The 17,670-nt window shown below is 41.3% G+C and overlaps 1 protein-coding gene across 7 annotated transcripts in view; it reads right to left on the minus strand.

Moving 5' to 3' along the window:
• Positions 1-6,036: 6,036 nt before the first annotated feature.
• The window catches only part of pbx3b (pre-B-cell leukemia homeobox 3b), a 66,631-nt gene continuing 54,997 nt past the window's right edge, over positions 6,037-17,670 (minus strand). For 2 of the 7 annotated variants that reach the window (XM_015972154.3, XM_015972155.3), the window contains exons 4-10: positions 17,369-17,559; positions 16,222-16,357; positions 15,332-15,361; positions 11,204-11,369; positions 10,541-10,618; positions 9,163-9,252; positions 6,037-7,728 (exon numbers count right to left, since the gene is read on the minus strand). In XM_015972154.3, the coding sequence (XP_015827640.1) occupies positions 9,206-9,252; positions 10,541-10,618; positions 11,204-11,369; positions 15,332-15,361; positions 16,222-16,357; positions 17,369-17,559 (648 nt within the window). In that variant the 3' untranslated portion in view covers positions 6,037-7,728; positions 9,163-9,205. Of the gene's footprint in view, positions 7,729-9,162; positions 9,253-9,996; positions 10,110-10,540; positions 10,619-11,203; positions 11,370-15,331; positions 15,362-16,221; positions 16,358-17,368; positions 17,560-17,670 lie in introns of all 7 variants that reach the window. The other 5 variants (XM_015972156.3, XM_015972157.3, XM_054731366.2 and 2 more) reach the window with 4 other exon arrangements.

Genomic DNA, 17,670 nt, shown 5'->3' on the forward strand with positions numbered 1-17,670 from the left:
GTTCTAAGACTGACCAGAGTTCTGGGATGGACCCGAGTTCTAGAATTGACTCAAGTTCTGGGATGGACCTGAGTTCTAGGTTGGACACAAGTTCTAGGATGGATCTGAGTTCAAGAATGGACCAGAGTTCTAGGATGGACCCGAGTTCTAGGACGGACCAGAGTGCCGGGGCAACGGTGGCACAGGAGTTAAGTGCTCGCCCCATATTCGGAAGGTTGCAGGTTCGAGCTCCGCTCAGTCTGTCACTGTGTTCTTGGGCAAGACACTTAACCCACCTTGCCTGGTGGTCGTGGTCGGAGGAACCCGTGGTGCCAGTGCTCGGCAGCCTCGCCTCTGTCATTGCGCCCCAGGGCAGCTGTGGCTACATCGTAGCTCATCCCCACCATTGTGTCAGTGTGTGTGTGAAAGGGTGAATGACTGACTGTGTAACCCACCTTGCCTGGTGGTCGTGGTCGGAGGGACCCGTGGTGCCAGTGCTCGGCAGCCTCGCCTCTGTCATTGCGCCCCAGGGTAGCTGTGGCTACATCGTAGCTCATCCCCACCAATGTGTGAGTGTGTGTGTGAAAGGGTGAATGACTGACTGTGTTGTGAAGCGCCTTGTGGGGTTCCAGGACTCTAGAAGGCGCTATATCAAATGCAAGCCATTTACCATATACAATGGACCTGAGTCCTACCATGGACCCAAGTTCTGGGATGGACCCGATTTCTGGGATAGATTCAAGTTCTAGGATGTGTCTGAGTTCTAGGATGGATCCGATTCCTTGGATGGACCCGAGTACTAGGATGGACCTGAGTTCTAGGATGGACCCAAGTTCTAGGATGGATATGAGTTCTAGGATGTATCTGAGTTCGAGGATGGACCGGAGTTCTTGGATGGACCCAAGTACTAGGATGGACCTGAGTTCTAGGATGGACCCAAGTTCTAGGATGGATTTGAGTTCAAGGATGTATTTGTGTTCTAGGATGGACCCAAGTTCTTGGATGGACCCAAGTACTAGGATGGACCTGAGTTCTAGGATGGACCCAAGTTCTAGGATGGACCTGAGTTCTGCGATGGACCCCAGTTCTAGGATGGATTCGAGTTCTAGGGTGTATCTGAGTTCTAGGATGGACCCAAGTTCTAGGATGGACCTGAGTTCTTGGATGGATTCGAGTTCTAGGGTGTATCTGAGGTCTAGGATGGACCCAAGTTCTGGGATGGACCTGAGTTCTGCGATGGACCCCAGTTCTAGGATGGATTCGAGTTCTAGGGTGTATCTGAGTTCTAGGATGGACCCAAGTTCTAGGATGGACCTGAGTTCTGGGATGGATTCGAGTTTTAGGGCAAATCTGAGTTGAGATGGACCGAGTCATGAGAATTTCTATCTGATTCGCTTACCTGATACCTCTGGGACTGATTTCTACAACAAAAAACATAGAAGAAACCAGTAAATCCAGTCAGATTTGCTCATGGTTGTTCTCACGGACCAGTTTAACAGTTCATAATGAGACAGACCAACAGCAACAAACCACACAAATCGTTACTCATAGAAACACTGTGACTACATGATCACTGACTGTATTGATATGAAACAAACTGACCAAGATAAGAACTGTTTATCAATGGTGCACAGAATGTGTTAATATTATTTTAATATTGACAGATATAGAAATACACAGATAATGATAATTATTATTAATATCATTATTATTATTATTACCGGTATTGTATAGAAAAGCCACAACATATTTATTTTTTAATCAAATATGCTTTGAACTGGATATTGTTTTATTCACATAACAAAAACAAAAGAATATTTTAAAAGCATGATCTGATTTTATTAGGACAATACAAATTTCCAAAGAGCAGCGTGAGATCAGGAAGAAACAGGTCCTCCTGCATTCTCTCTGTCTTTTTTACTTGGTGTCAGTATTTTGAGCAGCAAAAAGGCAGTGCTTGCCTGTTGACATATGTCTGCTAAGACGTAAGACAAACATCTGCTTCCTGTCACTAGCCTTTACCTGCCTGATTTTTAAACCTCCTGCTTCCAAACGGGCTATAAAAAGCCACCATCAGTTCAGCAACGGCACTACATCTGATTTTCCAGCTCCTAGAATTGGTGAATGGGTTGAAATGAAATTGAAAATGAACTTTTAAAGATGTAAAAGGAGTTGGGATCAAATGTTAATTTACTCCACTTAACTCCTCTGTTTTTAGCTCAAAGGCCACCCAGGACTAATTTCTCTTTCTTTACAAGTCAGCGCTGCTGAGGAGATAAGTGCAGGGAGACTATGGTCCATTATACCTCTGCTCAGTTAATCACACAACTGTACACTCTCAGCTTCATGCATCAGGCTTTAGAAGCATCTCCCCAAGCAATCTGTAATGAAAAAAATCACTGAGGACAAGCTCTGGCTACCTAACCAATATTTCACTTGGGAAATCTCAGTTTGTGTAAAACGTTTTTGCTAAAATACGCTTTAATCGGAGCAAAAACAATTGTAAAGCAACATATCAGCATTTTTATTTTATTTTAATGAAAGCTACATTTTCCAAATAAAATTTAATACTTCAAATGCCAAGAGATTTCTTCAAAATAAGTCCCATCTATTATCGTCCACTTATCCGGGGTCAGATAAGTAGACGATGTGGAGGAGCAGCAGATCTACTCAGAGCCCCTCCCGGATGACTGAGTTTATCACCCTATCTCTAAGAAAGAGCCCATCAGACACCCTGCAGAGAAAGTAATTTCAGCCACTTGTATGCACAATCTCGTACTTGCGGTCATTACCTGAAGCTCGTGGCCATAGGTGAGGGTAGGAAAGTAGATTGATCGGTGAATCTAGTGCTTTGAGTCCTGTTTATTTATTTATTTATTTTCTGTAGAAACATCTTCTATAAATTGGGAGAAACTGGCCTGCCATTCTCAATAATGTAGGACTTTCACTGCTTTACCCCAGCAAGGTCCTAGGGAGGCGGTTTGTGTCTCCAGCAGACATCAGAGGCAGGGGACACACTGGAAAGTCTTCAGTCCATCACAGGACCACACAGAGACACACAACCAATCACATTCACTTAGCCAGTTAACCTGGCGTGCATGTTTTTGGTCTGTGGGAGGAAACCAGAGTACCCAGTGAAAATCTACACGTGCTAGGATAATGTGCTAACTCCACACAGAAAGGCTATAACCTGTCACCTTCATGCTCAAAGGTAAGACAGAACACATAAAATCCACTCAGAGATGCTCCTCTCTAGGAACCTCCAAACTAATCAGAGTTTGATATTCTCAAGTTAGACTTCCCTTACAGGATTTTAAAATATCTGCAAACTCCTTGTAAAAAAACAGTTATTTTAATTGGACAGCTGTGCTTTTTAATCTGTTAGCTCCCACAACTTCTTATCATCTGGAGCGTTCTGGTGAGATGAATTCACACCAACATGAAAAGAAAAAGAAATTGTGTTTCCTTAGTTGTTGGAATCTTTGATCAAGGATCAAAGCTGAAACATCCTGCATTTTATCACAGACTCCACCCAGACTTATTTATTTTATTCTGTGCATTGTCTAAGTGTTGCAGAATGCATTAATGACTCCACCAAGCCTAAAGTAAACAACCTAATGATTGTCAGCAGTGCAACAGTCAATAACATCTGCATCTGGAGCCACATTATCCTTATAAGAGAAATTAAAAATCATGCTGGATTGTGGTATTTTTGTTAGAACCTCATACTAATTTAATTTTGCATTAGTGGGATGCAATTACAGCACTTTACATTTTAATATAAACAATCACTCTATTAAAATATGGTATAACACGGGTCTATGAACAATGCAGTATAACGCAATAAATCAAACCATGACAAAATTACATTATATTTAATCTAATATGAACTCTACCTTAATAATATAAATGATCTCTTTCTCTAATTTAATTGGCACTAGCTTGGTGCATATTGCTAATATAATTCTGAATTTCCATATTTAATGATGCATGCGCTTCGTGGTGAATTTTACTTAGAAAATGTTCGTCTTTAATGAACCTTGGAAAAGTCTCTAATAGGCATGATCGAAGAAAATATAACTTATTTAATCAGAAGGTTTTAAGACCAATTTTGGAGATTGCAATACTTAAAGTAGCACAAGTCACGAGGAAACAAATGAATTTATTAGTAAAGCTAGAACAAGCTGTAGGTTTTAGTGCAGCAGCTAAAGGGTTTCTGTGGTTTCTGGGACACGATAAAGAAATGTAACTTTTTACAGCTCATATGAATGCACTAAAATTAAACTGAACAATGGTTTATTTATATTATTAAATATTTGAGAATTTTCAAGAAATTATTCATCTGTAAAGCTACATTTGTAAGCTAACTCTGAATATCAAATAAAAAAATAAAATAAAAGCCAACAGACTTGATCAGATTGTAATGTAGGGTGTATGTGTAATATTCAGGATAAAGATATGATTTCTAGAGAAAGGTGCTCGATGAAGTTCTGCACTGGTTGAGTGGACAAATGTGCTCTCCCGGGAAACCGTCTGTGCATTGCACTTGAATTCAACTTGTGCGGCTACATCTCTTTTCTCCTCCTCCTCTCATATGCTGTAATAAAGCCACATGTGCACATTTGCACGTTGCTCAATTGGTGATTTGTTTAAAAAATATTGTGTTTTAGTCGTGTTTACGTGGTTGTAAAAACAAAGACGTCTGAGAGACACAAACATCGGACACAAGCTGAGACGGAAGACGGGGGGATGAAGAACTCTGCTGTGAAAATGAGAATAAATGAATGTCAATTTCCATGTGGAATTGCTAACCAATGGTCCATTAAGGCAGCCTTTCCACAACAGACAGACAAAATAGCCTGAATTAGAAGTGTCTGACATTTCAGTTAATTGCACTAACTATGTCAGCAAGCAGCAGCTTCAAACCAGATCTTCACCTTCTTTCCAGCACAAAAAGACACATTCATGTAGGACAAATAAATTATGTGAAACAAGAGACAGAAATTAAACTTGACTTAAATCACCCGTAATAGAGCTACGGAACAAAGCTAATTGTTTTGTCAGTAATCAAAAGAAAAATCCATAAAAATTGGTGCAGGATCTTTACATTAAATAGATTTTTTTGGCCATTTTTAAGTGTGTTTTTGTGTAAAACTTACAGAAATGATTCACATCAGATAGATTTCTGTTCGGAGAAATAACATGTATGTACCACAGACAGGACTGATAGGCTAACAGCTAGTCTAAACCGGCCAAGACCAAGTTTCTGCTAAAAATTAACTTTCTAATTCTGCATGCCGTGCTATTGTAATATTTCCCCACCACATTTCTTTTTTTTTCATTTCCAAAATGCCGGCAGTGTAACGACGGGAATTTTCTTGCAGTTTTACCATACGTAAGCATGTTTAAAATGGCTGCCTGGCGTAAGTTGCGTTGATCTGAACCATTGGTTGTGCACGTTCACCCAAATAACATGACTCATCCCATGCTGCAATATATGAGTAACCAGTAGGTGGAGTTAACAAAACAAGAGAGACACAGTCATCATGGTCACTGCATCTCTCTGCTGTGATCTCAAAAGTAACCAGTGACTGATCTCTTCTATTGATGTCATGTTTGTTTTGCTTATACACACAAATCTGAGACTCTTATCTGGTCTGAGTCCTCTACTTGTGGCATACTTCACCTACAGTGCAGCTCAGCAGCAAGTATGTGAACAACGGCCTGCTGCCTGCATCAATGCAAGGTCAACACACAAATATATTCAATGCCAGAATTTTACTACAAATGATGTCATGAAATTGTGAAACTTTTAAAAAGGGAATGTTTTAGTTTCATACAAATGTCACTTTAGCTGCTTTGTGTCTACAGTAATAGACCTTTGTGTACTGAGCCAATCTAGCCCTTAGCTCATCAATCCTGCAGTAATCTTTATTACTCTGTGCAGACGCTGTTCACAAAGCTGTCTATATGTGGCATAGTAACTGTTTGGTCAAAATGGCTGAAAAATCTAGCAATTAATGAATAAATACCAAGCAAACAAAACACACCCTGGTGTCATGAAAGCAAAAGGTTTATTCATGTTTGAAATTACACAACTACCACAAGGAAGACTTTTCTGTCCAGGGTGTAGTCTGGTTAGAAAGTAACACTAAACATTTTTAATACATTAGAATCACTGCCACAAATCATTTGTCATGACTTTTCAGTTTCAGAATCACATACAATAGAAAAAAAGAGAAAACCCTGTTGAACAGAGCTGGAAATGTACAGTTCTGATACTGAAACCTCTATGCAATACAGCTTTTCTTGTGATTTTTTTTTCAGTTTTTTTTCTGAATGATTTAGTAACAAGATGAGCAACATTCAAAATGCGTATTTTTTTTTCAATTATTTACAACAGTTTTACTGTTTGGTGTTTAATTAACATTTGTCATCACACTCCCTCAAAACAAAATGAAAAAAAAAAAAAAGCCACAAACCAACATTATCTTTCCCTCCCCCTTTTTCTTTTTCATTGTATTAATATTGTTGTTGTTTTTTTTTATTCATTTTCAGTTGCGGTACCGCAACATAGTTTTATTAAAAGATTAAAATATACATTAGATTACATAGAGAATGAAGAGTTTATGGAATCAAAATAACAACATAAAACATTAAATAGGGGCCAGAAAGACAGAAAGAAAGAAAGAAAGAAAGAAAGAATGAAAGAAAGAAAGAAAGAAAGAAAGAAAGAAAGAAAGAAAGAAAGAAAGAAAGAAAGAAAGTGTGTATGTGATATTGTTTAGAGGTAGTAAGTGGGCACTCTAAGCTACAGAAATGTTGGAAGTGACTGTATTCTGTGACTGAGGTCAGAAAGCTGCGTACTGATTGGTCGGGAGTTTAACTGCTCTTATGTTATTTAACGACTTCTCCTGCGTAACGAGACAGCGGGGCTCCTGTGTGCCGTGACACGATGATCTACTGTTGATTCCATAAGCAGAGTACAAAAAGAAATGTTTACATATGTACAACAAAGGAACTAATTATAAAATATGGAATGGTGTCACCTTCTAGTCGAGCAATCAATTACACGTCTTTATGTTCACACAGTTTGAAAAGTTGTTTTCGTGTACTAATGTACACAGCTGTAAGAGAAAAATAAATCTTCCAAGTTACTACGAAGCTGCCATCAAGCTGTCAATGTTAGCATTGTTGAGTTGCTGGACAAGAAAAAAAAATGCTTTAATTGAAAGAAATGAAAGTGATCCCAATTATTAAAATGGAGAATAGCAATCAAATCAAGACTAAAACAAACGGTCGTTTAAAATGTCGTAAAATGTGTTTTTTAAATGGAGATAGAGATAATTATCGTGAATGTTTACCCAGGAATCTGAGGGATATTGTACATGTCTATGTGTTTACCACCACAACAAACAAGTAAAAACATGTTAATACAATTGATTTATGGAGACGGGAAGAAAACGCAGCGCGATCCGAAAACACTTCAGTGTCCATAATGGAGGATGTCATCTGCAGGTGTGAGGGTGTGGTCATGTGGGAGTTTTAAAGTACCGGAAAACCAATTTAAAAGATTTTCTTTGAATCCTCAGCTGATTTTCTGCTAAATAAAGAAGTCCATGCTCAACTTGAGGAGAAGATGCATTTGCTAGCTGATCAGTTCGACGTGTCGGAGTGCGCACTTCCTGGTCCTTCTGTTGGAGATATTACAGAAGACGGAGTCATTGCATCTTGCCATCCTCCATTAGCCTAGCAAAGAGATAAAAAAAAGCTTGAGTTTACAATTAGACACGATGCAACACGAGCTGTAGACATTTTAAAAATAGAGCAGATTCTAGTTTCACTAATGTGTCAGCTGATATTAAATTCCCCCAGATACAAAGATGCTATGTGAGTAGGCCCGTCTTTGAATTACAGTGGCATCAGCAAAGAGACTCTTAGAAACAAATTTGTCTTGTGTCTGGACCAATGGGAGCAGACCCTGAAATCAGTGTCTAAGCAGATTTCTGCAGCAACCGACAGCTTGTCGCTACATATTCTCCTGTCAGTCAGGAAGAAGGAGGGCTAGGCCGGGTGAGGTGGGGGGAGCTGAGTGAAAGTGACAAGGGAGGGCCTCTCCAAGAGAGCCAGTCTTAGCCAGCCTGACTATGCTTTTGCTCCAGGCGTGACCTAGCCTTTACTGGATCTCTCTACGTCACCAGCGTCAAAGCTAAAGGTTAGTCTCTGCAAATATCTCCACAGACCAGAGGCTGGGTTGTTGCAAAATAAAACTAAAAACAACTGGAAAAAAAACTATTTTCACTGCTGCGAATGCTCTGATTTTCTCTTTCAATCTTGCATCTATTCAGCAGAGGGTAATGTATCCACTGGCTGTACTCGACCAGCAAGCACAGGTCTGCACATGGAAGTGAGAAACCTTGTGAGAAAGTAGAAAACGCTTGATCCTGCTAGGAGCTGACATGTCTAAAGAGCTTACAGCAATAAGGCTGCAGCCAAGCCAACATTACACCGAAACACTGAATGCTAAAAAGCAACTGCCACCGTTTGTTTACATAAAGCCCATCGGGTTAGCTTACAAAAATCATCCTGTAATTTTTCAGCCATCGGTAAATTCAATGTTATTTTTTTCTTACTGTGCGTGCGTGCGTGCGTGCGTGCATGTGTGTGTGTGTGTGTGTGTGTGTGTGTGTGTGTGTGTGTGTGTATTTTAGCCAATAGGCATACCGTAACAACATAAAGAGAGTGGTTCTGATATAGTGCAGGGAGAAAGCTGTCGGATACTATTTCTCTCTCATTCTCTCGCTCACTCTTCCTCCCGCCTCATCAAGGGAATTAATCTTTACCCTAATGGCTTCAGATTATGCGTTGCTTTACAAGAAAAAAAAGGCACCATATCAAACCTCATCAGGAAAGATGGAATTCATGTCTGGAAAAAGGCTGCAGGCGATCACATGTTCCTATTTTATAATGAAGTCTGTGGAATTTCCTGTGAAGCATTTCTAAACAGCTCTAAATTCAGGAAGGTGTGCACGCTGCGGTGAAGTGAAGCTAATCTTTATTGTAGAACATTAGATTTGAGACCTGCAGATTTAGCTAAATTTTTATTACCATACAATGAAAATGTGAATATAAAATAAATAAATAAAGCAAACAACTATGATTATTTAACAAATGTCTACTTACATTTAGGCCGTGTGGGTTGTACATGGTGTTTCCCGCCAGAGCATCATTGTATCCTGCCGTCTGACTGATAACATGGTGCAGGGTATCCACCTAACGGGATGGACAGGGTGGACACAGGTCAGCACTGCCAGTAGTCCACACTCTAAACATGCTAAGAGTTGCTAACTAGTGTAGACTCCTGAGACAGCCAGTGTAACATCCAGCTAACAGACTCCTCATAAATGAAAACCAAAGACACCAGCATGCTTAGATCTATTGTCAACAGTGACTATGGACTGATAAACCAAAAATGGAAGCATAAGTAAAATAAAACACAGCACATATAATGTGGCTGCTTCACAGGAGTTATAAATGTCTGCCTCTGTTCATAAACAGGCAAAGACTTTGGTAGCGAGTGGGTAACTCGGCAGCAGTAAACTTACAAGATGGAAGACGCCGACAACAAACAGGAACAAGGTGAGACAGGAAGACAGCAATAGAGAGTAGACAACAAGAGGAGGGAACGTTGTACCAAAAACCCCCAAACCAACCCAAGAGCTCAAGTCAAAGCCAAATGCGTTCACTACGTGTTTCAGAACCAGGATTTTGCTTCCTGGCATGATCGCAGAGGAGCAGGATTATATTTTGTCTGCCAAAACATTCCATCCAAAGCAGAGTGGCCAGTAAACACTTCAGTCGTTTGGATGTTATTGGAGGCCAAACTTGGCCGTTTGAACCACCCTTTAGCATGAGCGGCTTTCGATTTAACAGTCTGTGGATGGCTCAGTACACAGGCACGACGAGGACAGCCCTCTGCAGTGGTTCTCAGAGGCTGTCCCCGGTGGTTGGTCCTACCTGTGACTGTACATTGGCTCCGACTTGTACTCCTTGGTAAGAATCCCCATTCAGACTCTGCATGCTCAAGAACATGTCCCCAGTGTTTGGGAGGCTAAAAGAACCCGAAGAACCTGGAAAGGGAAGATGTAAGCAGCTAAATACATGAGAGGGCTATAAAGGGAAAGCACAGACACACGCGCCCACGCACACAGACTCACAGCACGCGTGTGTCTGTGAAAACAAAACCCAATTCAAGCAGACAAGTACACAGAAAAACAACTCCCACAGAGCAGGCAGCTACGGGGGTAAAGGACAGGAAGCATAAAGAGCCAAACAGAGGAGGATGATATGCAGGAAGGGGAGGGGCTAAAGATCTTTGGACAAATGTGGTGAACACAAATGAAATGGGAATCACATGACACATCGGGGCCCGGTTCTACATGTGGTTGGTCGCTTAAGCTCCCAATTGTTCCACATCACCTACTTCCAGCCTAAAGCTGACAGGGAGGTATCATAATAGCAAATGACAAAGACAATAAGAAGCTTATGAAAAGACCAGTACCAGTAAACATGTTGCTTAAAAGAGTGTTTTTGCTCTCTGCAGAATCCAGCTGAAACTCTTCGTCTTTCATCTGGAATCCTGGGTGCAAGAAAAAGGGACCACTTCATAAGCGCACCACATCCCGACGTAGGTCAACCAAGTCCAATCTCAGCAATACAGAACTTATTAAAGGGCACTACACGCGCCCTCAAAGGCTCCATGTTTGATGTTCCTAAACATGAACTGCACATGAATCCATTTTAATGTTACTCTAGGTTACAAAAATGCTCCCAGCAATTATTTTTCACTTTGTTTTGAGAACAACTCTCTTCCATTCACTGGGGCTACATACCATTATCTTACAAATGATAGGAAGCTGACAGAAAGTCAAGGGAAAACAAATCCCATGGCATCTTTTGGAATTCTTTTTATTTCTCCCAGAATACATGTGTTCTCGGTTCACAAGTCAGGAACGCTCTATTTATGCATGAGTTTGCTAGGCATCAACTGTCTTATAGACAGGAGACACTGTGATCCCCAAGCTGGGAGCAGAGCCTGTCACTCTCGCCAGTGTGAACGGTGCATCAGAAAGAGTGGCAAGAAGGCAGCAGGTTAAGCACTGAGGCTGAGGGCAGATCTTTCTGTTTTATTTTTATTTTTTCATCGAGATGCAGAAGTGCCTACCAGAGTTGGGGGTGGTGGGGGAGTTGGCCTGGCTGTTCTGCACTGCAGCGGCTGCAGCGTGCGCTGCATTCACAGCAGTCTTGGCGGCGTACAGGTTTGCTTCTTCCTGAAACTTGCCGATGTTTTTCTTGTACCGGATCCTTTTGTTGCCAAACCAGTTGGATACCTGCGTGGGAAAGCAGAGGGAGGAGGAGCAGAGGAGTCAGACGTCAAGCAGCCACAGCACCGTGCATGGAGCACCGTGATTGTTTCAAGATGTCACGTTTGGGTCCATCAAGTACCCAATTCCCAGCCTCTGCAGTAATGTCCGTCGGGTACACACGCTAATTAAGCCATAATCAGGAGCCACTTGTGTCTTCTCATGGATGGGAGCATGACATGCGCTCACATCTGTCTCCAGACGAAGCTAAAACACAAGAGGCTCCTGTTGCACAGACAATAAAGTCAGTGTGATAGATTTTCTGTATAAAGACGGGTTATTAGTGCTGCAAGTTTTGACATATTCCTTAGTGGAAAGCATGAACATTCACGATTCATCCCCTAAATAACACTCACTGACTCCAGATCAGTGACTCTAAGTGACTGACATCACATGCAAATGCAACACCCTACAGATTTAAATACAGCCAAGAGGTGAATAACATGAAAGTTTACTTAAACACAGTAAAAAACACATAAAAGTTGTTCAGTTTGACTAAAACAAATTCATATTTAGAGCCCTTATAATATTTTGTTTCTGATTAATGGTGCTTTGATTAAAAAATGCCATTGTGTGTGTGTGTGTGTGTGTGTGTGTGTGTGTGTGTGTGTGTGTGTGTGTGTGTGTGTGTGTGTGTGTGTGTGTGTGTGTGTGTGTGTGTGTGTGTGTGTGTGTGTGTGTGTGTGTGTGTGCGTGCACTTGGTAAATGTGAGCATTTTTGCATTATTAGCTAAAAACAGAGTAATGAGTAAATGTTAGCGATCACTGGACTTGTCTGCTTTTGTTGACATATCAAAAAAAATTTCTAGAATTGAAAATGTTATCAAAGCTTAGCTTGCTGCACGTTTTCCTGCTTTGTTTTTGCTGGCTTCCGTGTGTAACGTAAAATAAATAATTCTGTCTAAAACCACATTTATCTTTAGCACATCCTACAGGTTGCTCCCCTGCAAACAGTCAACGTTGCATGGACGTGCAGATCATGTCTATATTGAGTCTGTGGGTCCAGACCACATCTGTATGAAGTCTACACTAGGTCTTTGCACAGTGGGTCTGGTCCAGACTGAGGTGGGAAGTTTCTTTTTTTGTGCTTTTTGAACATCTTTTCCACAACATTTATCCTAAAAACTCCAGAACTCTTTGTGACTAAATTATGGGACAACATTGTCTAACAGTTCCTTTTTTAAATATCTTCATGTCCCACGTCTCCTGACTATGTATGATAATGGGTGTTCTGTGTGCCTATTTCAGCTGAAAAGGTGAACTTTTTGTGTCCAAATGTCACCAACATTTGCTGAGATACTGGCGTGTGGTAGAATAAAAACGGTCTCTATCTGTAGCATATTAATCAGTGCAGAATGTTTTTTTATTTATTTAAATCCAGGTTTTTGTATTTTCCTTGACTTCACTTCACCGGCATAAAATACACTAAAATGGGATTGTCTACAGATCAGATTTGGACAAATTGGACTGAAAACTCGCACGAGAAGTAAACCCTATGTGTGAATGCTGGTTCTGCGATAACAGTGGAATAATAATGAGATGATCCTTGTATGTAATGGTCCTATAAATTAGAGTGTCTTGTCGCTGCTAACACCCCCCCCCCCCCCCCCCCCCCCCCCAGGCCCTACAGCCCCATGGCCGGACCAGCCAGAGAGCAGCTGCCCCTAATGACGCTTTATTTAATTTCCACCCATGTGCTTAAATTTTAATATCCCTAGCAGCCCGCCGATGTTGTGGCGTTAAAAACTGACTGGATTTGCAGGACATCAGATCATTCCTATCCTGCACGTCTGTGTGCTCTAAATCTTTAATATCTAGGCAATTAAAATTAATGACCATTCAGGCGAGGCCCACTGTTGGCAGGGCTTACTTGACATCAATTGTTTGATGGGTTTACCTAGAGGTTAAACTAACAAGCAAGGTTTAATTGGAAGCAATGAAAGCCCTGGCCATCATCCTTTTTACTTAACCTGCTTATAGAGGATTGTAGGGCCAACATGGTGCAATATTCTCGCTTGTTTAGATGGCGCACATTGTGCCCGCAAACCCTTAAAATCCATGCTTTTTAACTCTGGTTGGTATATTCTAATCAATAAAATAGTGATGAAGAACATTAAATAGGTTCATGCTGAAAATAATTTAAACTATTATAGGTTTCATTTTATAGTGTTTAACAGCAGTGCAGCATATAATACAACTAAATCCTGATATATGGTTATTTTTACTTTAAATATTTGCTTTTTAAAACATTTTCTTTCTGTTTTTGTCTTTCAATGAGCAACAAACCTGGCTTAATGCAACAGTTGAGAACATTACACCCCAACATATACTCTTCTGTCCTGATCATTGAGCTCTAGCTTTAGGGATTCGCACATTTAGCTAAAAAATCTATTTTATAAACCCAGAAAACTAATTCCCACCTATCTGCGGGCGGGGCGTGCATTCAGCTGAATTTATTTTTGAATAGAGCCAGGCTAACATGAGCTGCCTCACAGGCACTGGTGGTATAATCACCACTCAGGGTTCTCACAAGGACACATTATTGCTTTTAATAATGCCAGCTTAGGAGGCCTCGCAGCTTTAGTTAACATTGTAACCGGTTTCTTCTTTTGGTTTACAAAAAACACAAAATGAAGCATTTCTGATCTTTAATTAATCCGATCATTCTGTTTTAGCCAAATACACAAAGCTGACATAAAACTTTATCAGCAACATGACTCAAAGTGTCACTCAGAAAGAAAAACAAAACACATTTCAGTTTTTACCGTAAATGTCTGGTCACTAATTGGTGAAATGTTGCCTGTGGAGCGTCTGACACAAACCAAAACCATCTAATGGCATGCTTTAATCGCAACACACATGCAAAGTGACAGAGGGAAGCAGACGGACTCCTGCATAAAGACCCACTTAAGAGACATCAAGCCTTCGCTGGACTTGAGTTATTTGCAATAAAAGAAGCAAGATTCAATAATCAAATCAGACACACGCAACAGGGATCATCTTGTATTCATTCTGAGTTTTGCTCGTCATGGGATACAACTGGAGAATTATTAGGGTAAATAAAATAAAATAACATAGAAAATGCCTCTTCTGAACTGCAGGGATTTAGTTTTCCTGTGGTAGATGTCTGCACGTCCTATGCATGTTAAATGACTCCAGCTAAAATAAATAAATAAATAAAAATGACGGCGGGCATTTCATCAGAGATGATGCATCAAGGAAAAGCTGCAGAGCGATATTGGCAGACCAGACACAACGGATGGTGTTTACTTAATGAACTATGTGTGCAATCAACAAAGCCGCACAAAAAGGAGTTAGCAGGAGTCTGAAAAATGACTCCAGCGTGACCTCAAAGAGCCGTTTTGTAGCTCTGAAAGGTCGAGCAGCTGTAAGGGATAAACATTTCACCAAGCCTCTGACTTTGTTGCTCACGTACAATAACTAATATATCCATTTATCAGTTTATTTTAAAGCTATCTGTAATTTCTGGATCTTATTTTGAAGTTTTACTCATGAGAGGGAAAAGGGTTGAATGGCTTAATTGGAAAGAAAGAAAATGTAAATAAAGACCGGAGTGGTTATTTTTTAAACAGGTGTAAAGAACAGAATCATAACAAAGAGGAAGGAATATTTAAATATTAATAATAATGTGACACATTTTTACACACATAACATGGTGATAACATGAATGTAGTGCAAATCAGTGAACCCATTGAACAGGCTGTGTGGTGTTACAGGTTGAAGGCTTAATATTGTCATTAATAAAAACAATTTAAGCAAATTTCACTTTCTTTTATTGTAACATTAGCACTGGTGTGTGAGGGAGGGAGGATCTGTGCAGTGGAGAAAACTGTAAGCCTGTTGCACACATAAACGAAAGGAGGTTCAAAGAAAATGAAAACAGTGGATCAGGAGAGGTTATGACATACCTGTGACACTGTGATGGTGCTTCCCACCCCCTGAAGGCAAAAAAGAATGGGCTTTTTACAGTATCTGACTCTTCATGACTACACTCAATATACCCCCTCCCCACACAGACAAAAACACTGCAGATAATTGTATAGATTCATGTTTCTGTGATACTGGGTCTCACGAGGATATCCATAGAATAACAGAGGATCAAAATCTCTATAGTAGTCACAGACACAGCAGAAAAAAGAAAAGGGAGAGAGAGAGAGAGAGAGAGAGAGAGAGAGAGAGAGAGAGAGAGAGAGAGAGAGAGAGAGAGAGAGAGAGAGAGAGAGAGAGAGAACAAGATAATAATACTTTGGAAGTGTGGGTTAGGTGTGAGAGATATTGCCTTCAGGTTTTACCCTAATGAACTGGAGGCTGTGATCTACAGAGAGTGGAAAGTCTCATCTCTAAGTGTAAAGTATAACAATGAATTAGAAGCATCCTACAGATAAATGCCCAATATCAGCCACGCTTCTGAAGCACCAGCCTTTAGATGCTTTTCTTAAAGTAATGGATGATGCCATTTTTATCTCCCTCAGCTTATGACCTGGACGACTGACCGGGCATCAGAGAGAGTGCACACATGGTGGATGGGAATGAGAGGGGGGGAAGAATGTCAAGGGACCCAGCATAAGGAAGGACAGCATAGTGCCATGATTGAGGCTAAGATGATATAGGCCTCCCCTTCCCTGTGGCCCTGCTCTGACTGACTGGGACCAGCCTTGACTGAAGCATCATTAGGCAGTCACAATGTCAAGGTTAGCAGAGGACATTGTGTCTTGGCGCTGTGACCTAACTGTCACCATCCCTCTAGGCCTCCCCACCTTGATTACCCACCAGCTACTGCTAGATGAGCGCTACCCACCTGGGAAACGGTGATGCTGCACTTCTTAGCCAGCTCCTCTTTAGCTTCCTCGCTGGGGTACGGGTTGCTGAGGTGCGAGTAGAAGTACTCGTTCAAAATTTCGGTCGCCTGCTTGCTGAAGTTTCTCCTTTTTCGCCTGAGTGGAGAGCGGAACAAGAGAGAGGCCAGGCGAGCCTTATTAGCCAGACCAGCGGCAACCCTTCCATTCGGACCGCACAATCACTCGCACATGTAAACGGCTAAAATAATGAGCGATTGGTTCTAATGGGTCTTCAAGAGCAGAATATCGTGTGAGAGCACAGAAACACACTTCTGACCAATAAACACACACACACACACACACACACACACACACACACACACACACTTACACAAATGCACAAAGTCCCAAAACACATACAATGTTTAATTTGGTCTGTTAGTCTCCAATCTCCAGTCCAAGCGTGTAATGTGTAGAGTTTAGTGCAGCGGATGGGTGGGCTTCATGATGGAGCACGAAGCCCAGTCGGAGTGCATCTCGGTACATTATAAAAATCACAGCATGCACAGTTGAGCATTGTTCCTGAAGTGCCACAGCCCCAGGTCCTCCAGCAGAAACAAGGAAACTCTAACTAGATCTGGGTCCCCATGCCTCCCAAGGGCACTACTTATCATGCTGTTGAGCATTTGCTTATTTTGCCTTGTTTACTGTGCTGCTCACAGGCAGCGGGCAGCAAATGTGCTTCCACTCGGCTTGTTTGGCCACAACTTGTGCCGCTCTCAGCAGAGCTCTGTCGTACTGTTGGTGATTAGAGTAATCCACAACACCTGCTGATGACCTCCCCTCCATCCATTACGCACGACTCGGTCCCCCGTTTCATTTGGTCTTAACTGCTCTCAGGTGCGGGGGCATGATTGTCTTGAAAATGGATAACGCATGGAACATGGGCATAATTAAATTCATGGATCTCTGTGGTGCTCATACTGTGTGCTGTGCTAGAAATGCAGAAGAAACTTTAAATTTGCACAAAGTCTGAAAACTACCCACTGTGTTTGCTTATATGGGTCATACAGAAGCAACAGAAGTTAGTGGATGCCAAATACATTCACACATTTACTCCAAACACACACACACACACACACACACACACACACAGAATCCACTGACCTGGCATCAAGGAATCTAGAGCGCAGGATCATGACAGCCTCGCAGGTGCTTTGCTTCAGTTGCATCTGGATGGAGCTGAATTTACGGTGGATTATTCCCACCATGCGCTCAATCTCTTTGGGTGAGATGGGTCGCGTGCGAGACTGTTCCCTTAGCAGGTTCATCACATGGGTAGTGAACTCGTTACACGCCTGAAAAGAAACAGAAGGGCATAAACAAGCCGAGTGAGCAGTCTCTAATCACAGCAGAGTTTGAAGAACTTCAAAACACTCACTGATTGATTTCCCAAAGTCATTTTCACT

The sequence above is a fragment of the Nothobranchius furzeri genome, chromosome 17 (assembly GCF_043380555.1).
Source record: "Nothobranchius furzeri strain GRZ-AD chromosome 17, NfurGRZ-RIMD1, whole genome shotgun sequence".
NCBI lineage: Eukaryota > Metazoa > Chordata > Actinopteri > Cyprinodontiformes > Nothobranchiidae > Nothobranchius > Nothobranchius furzeri.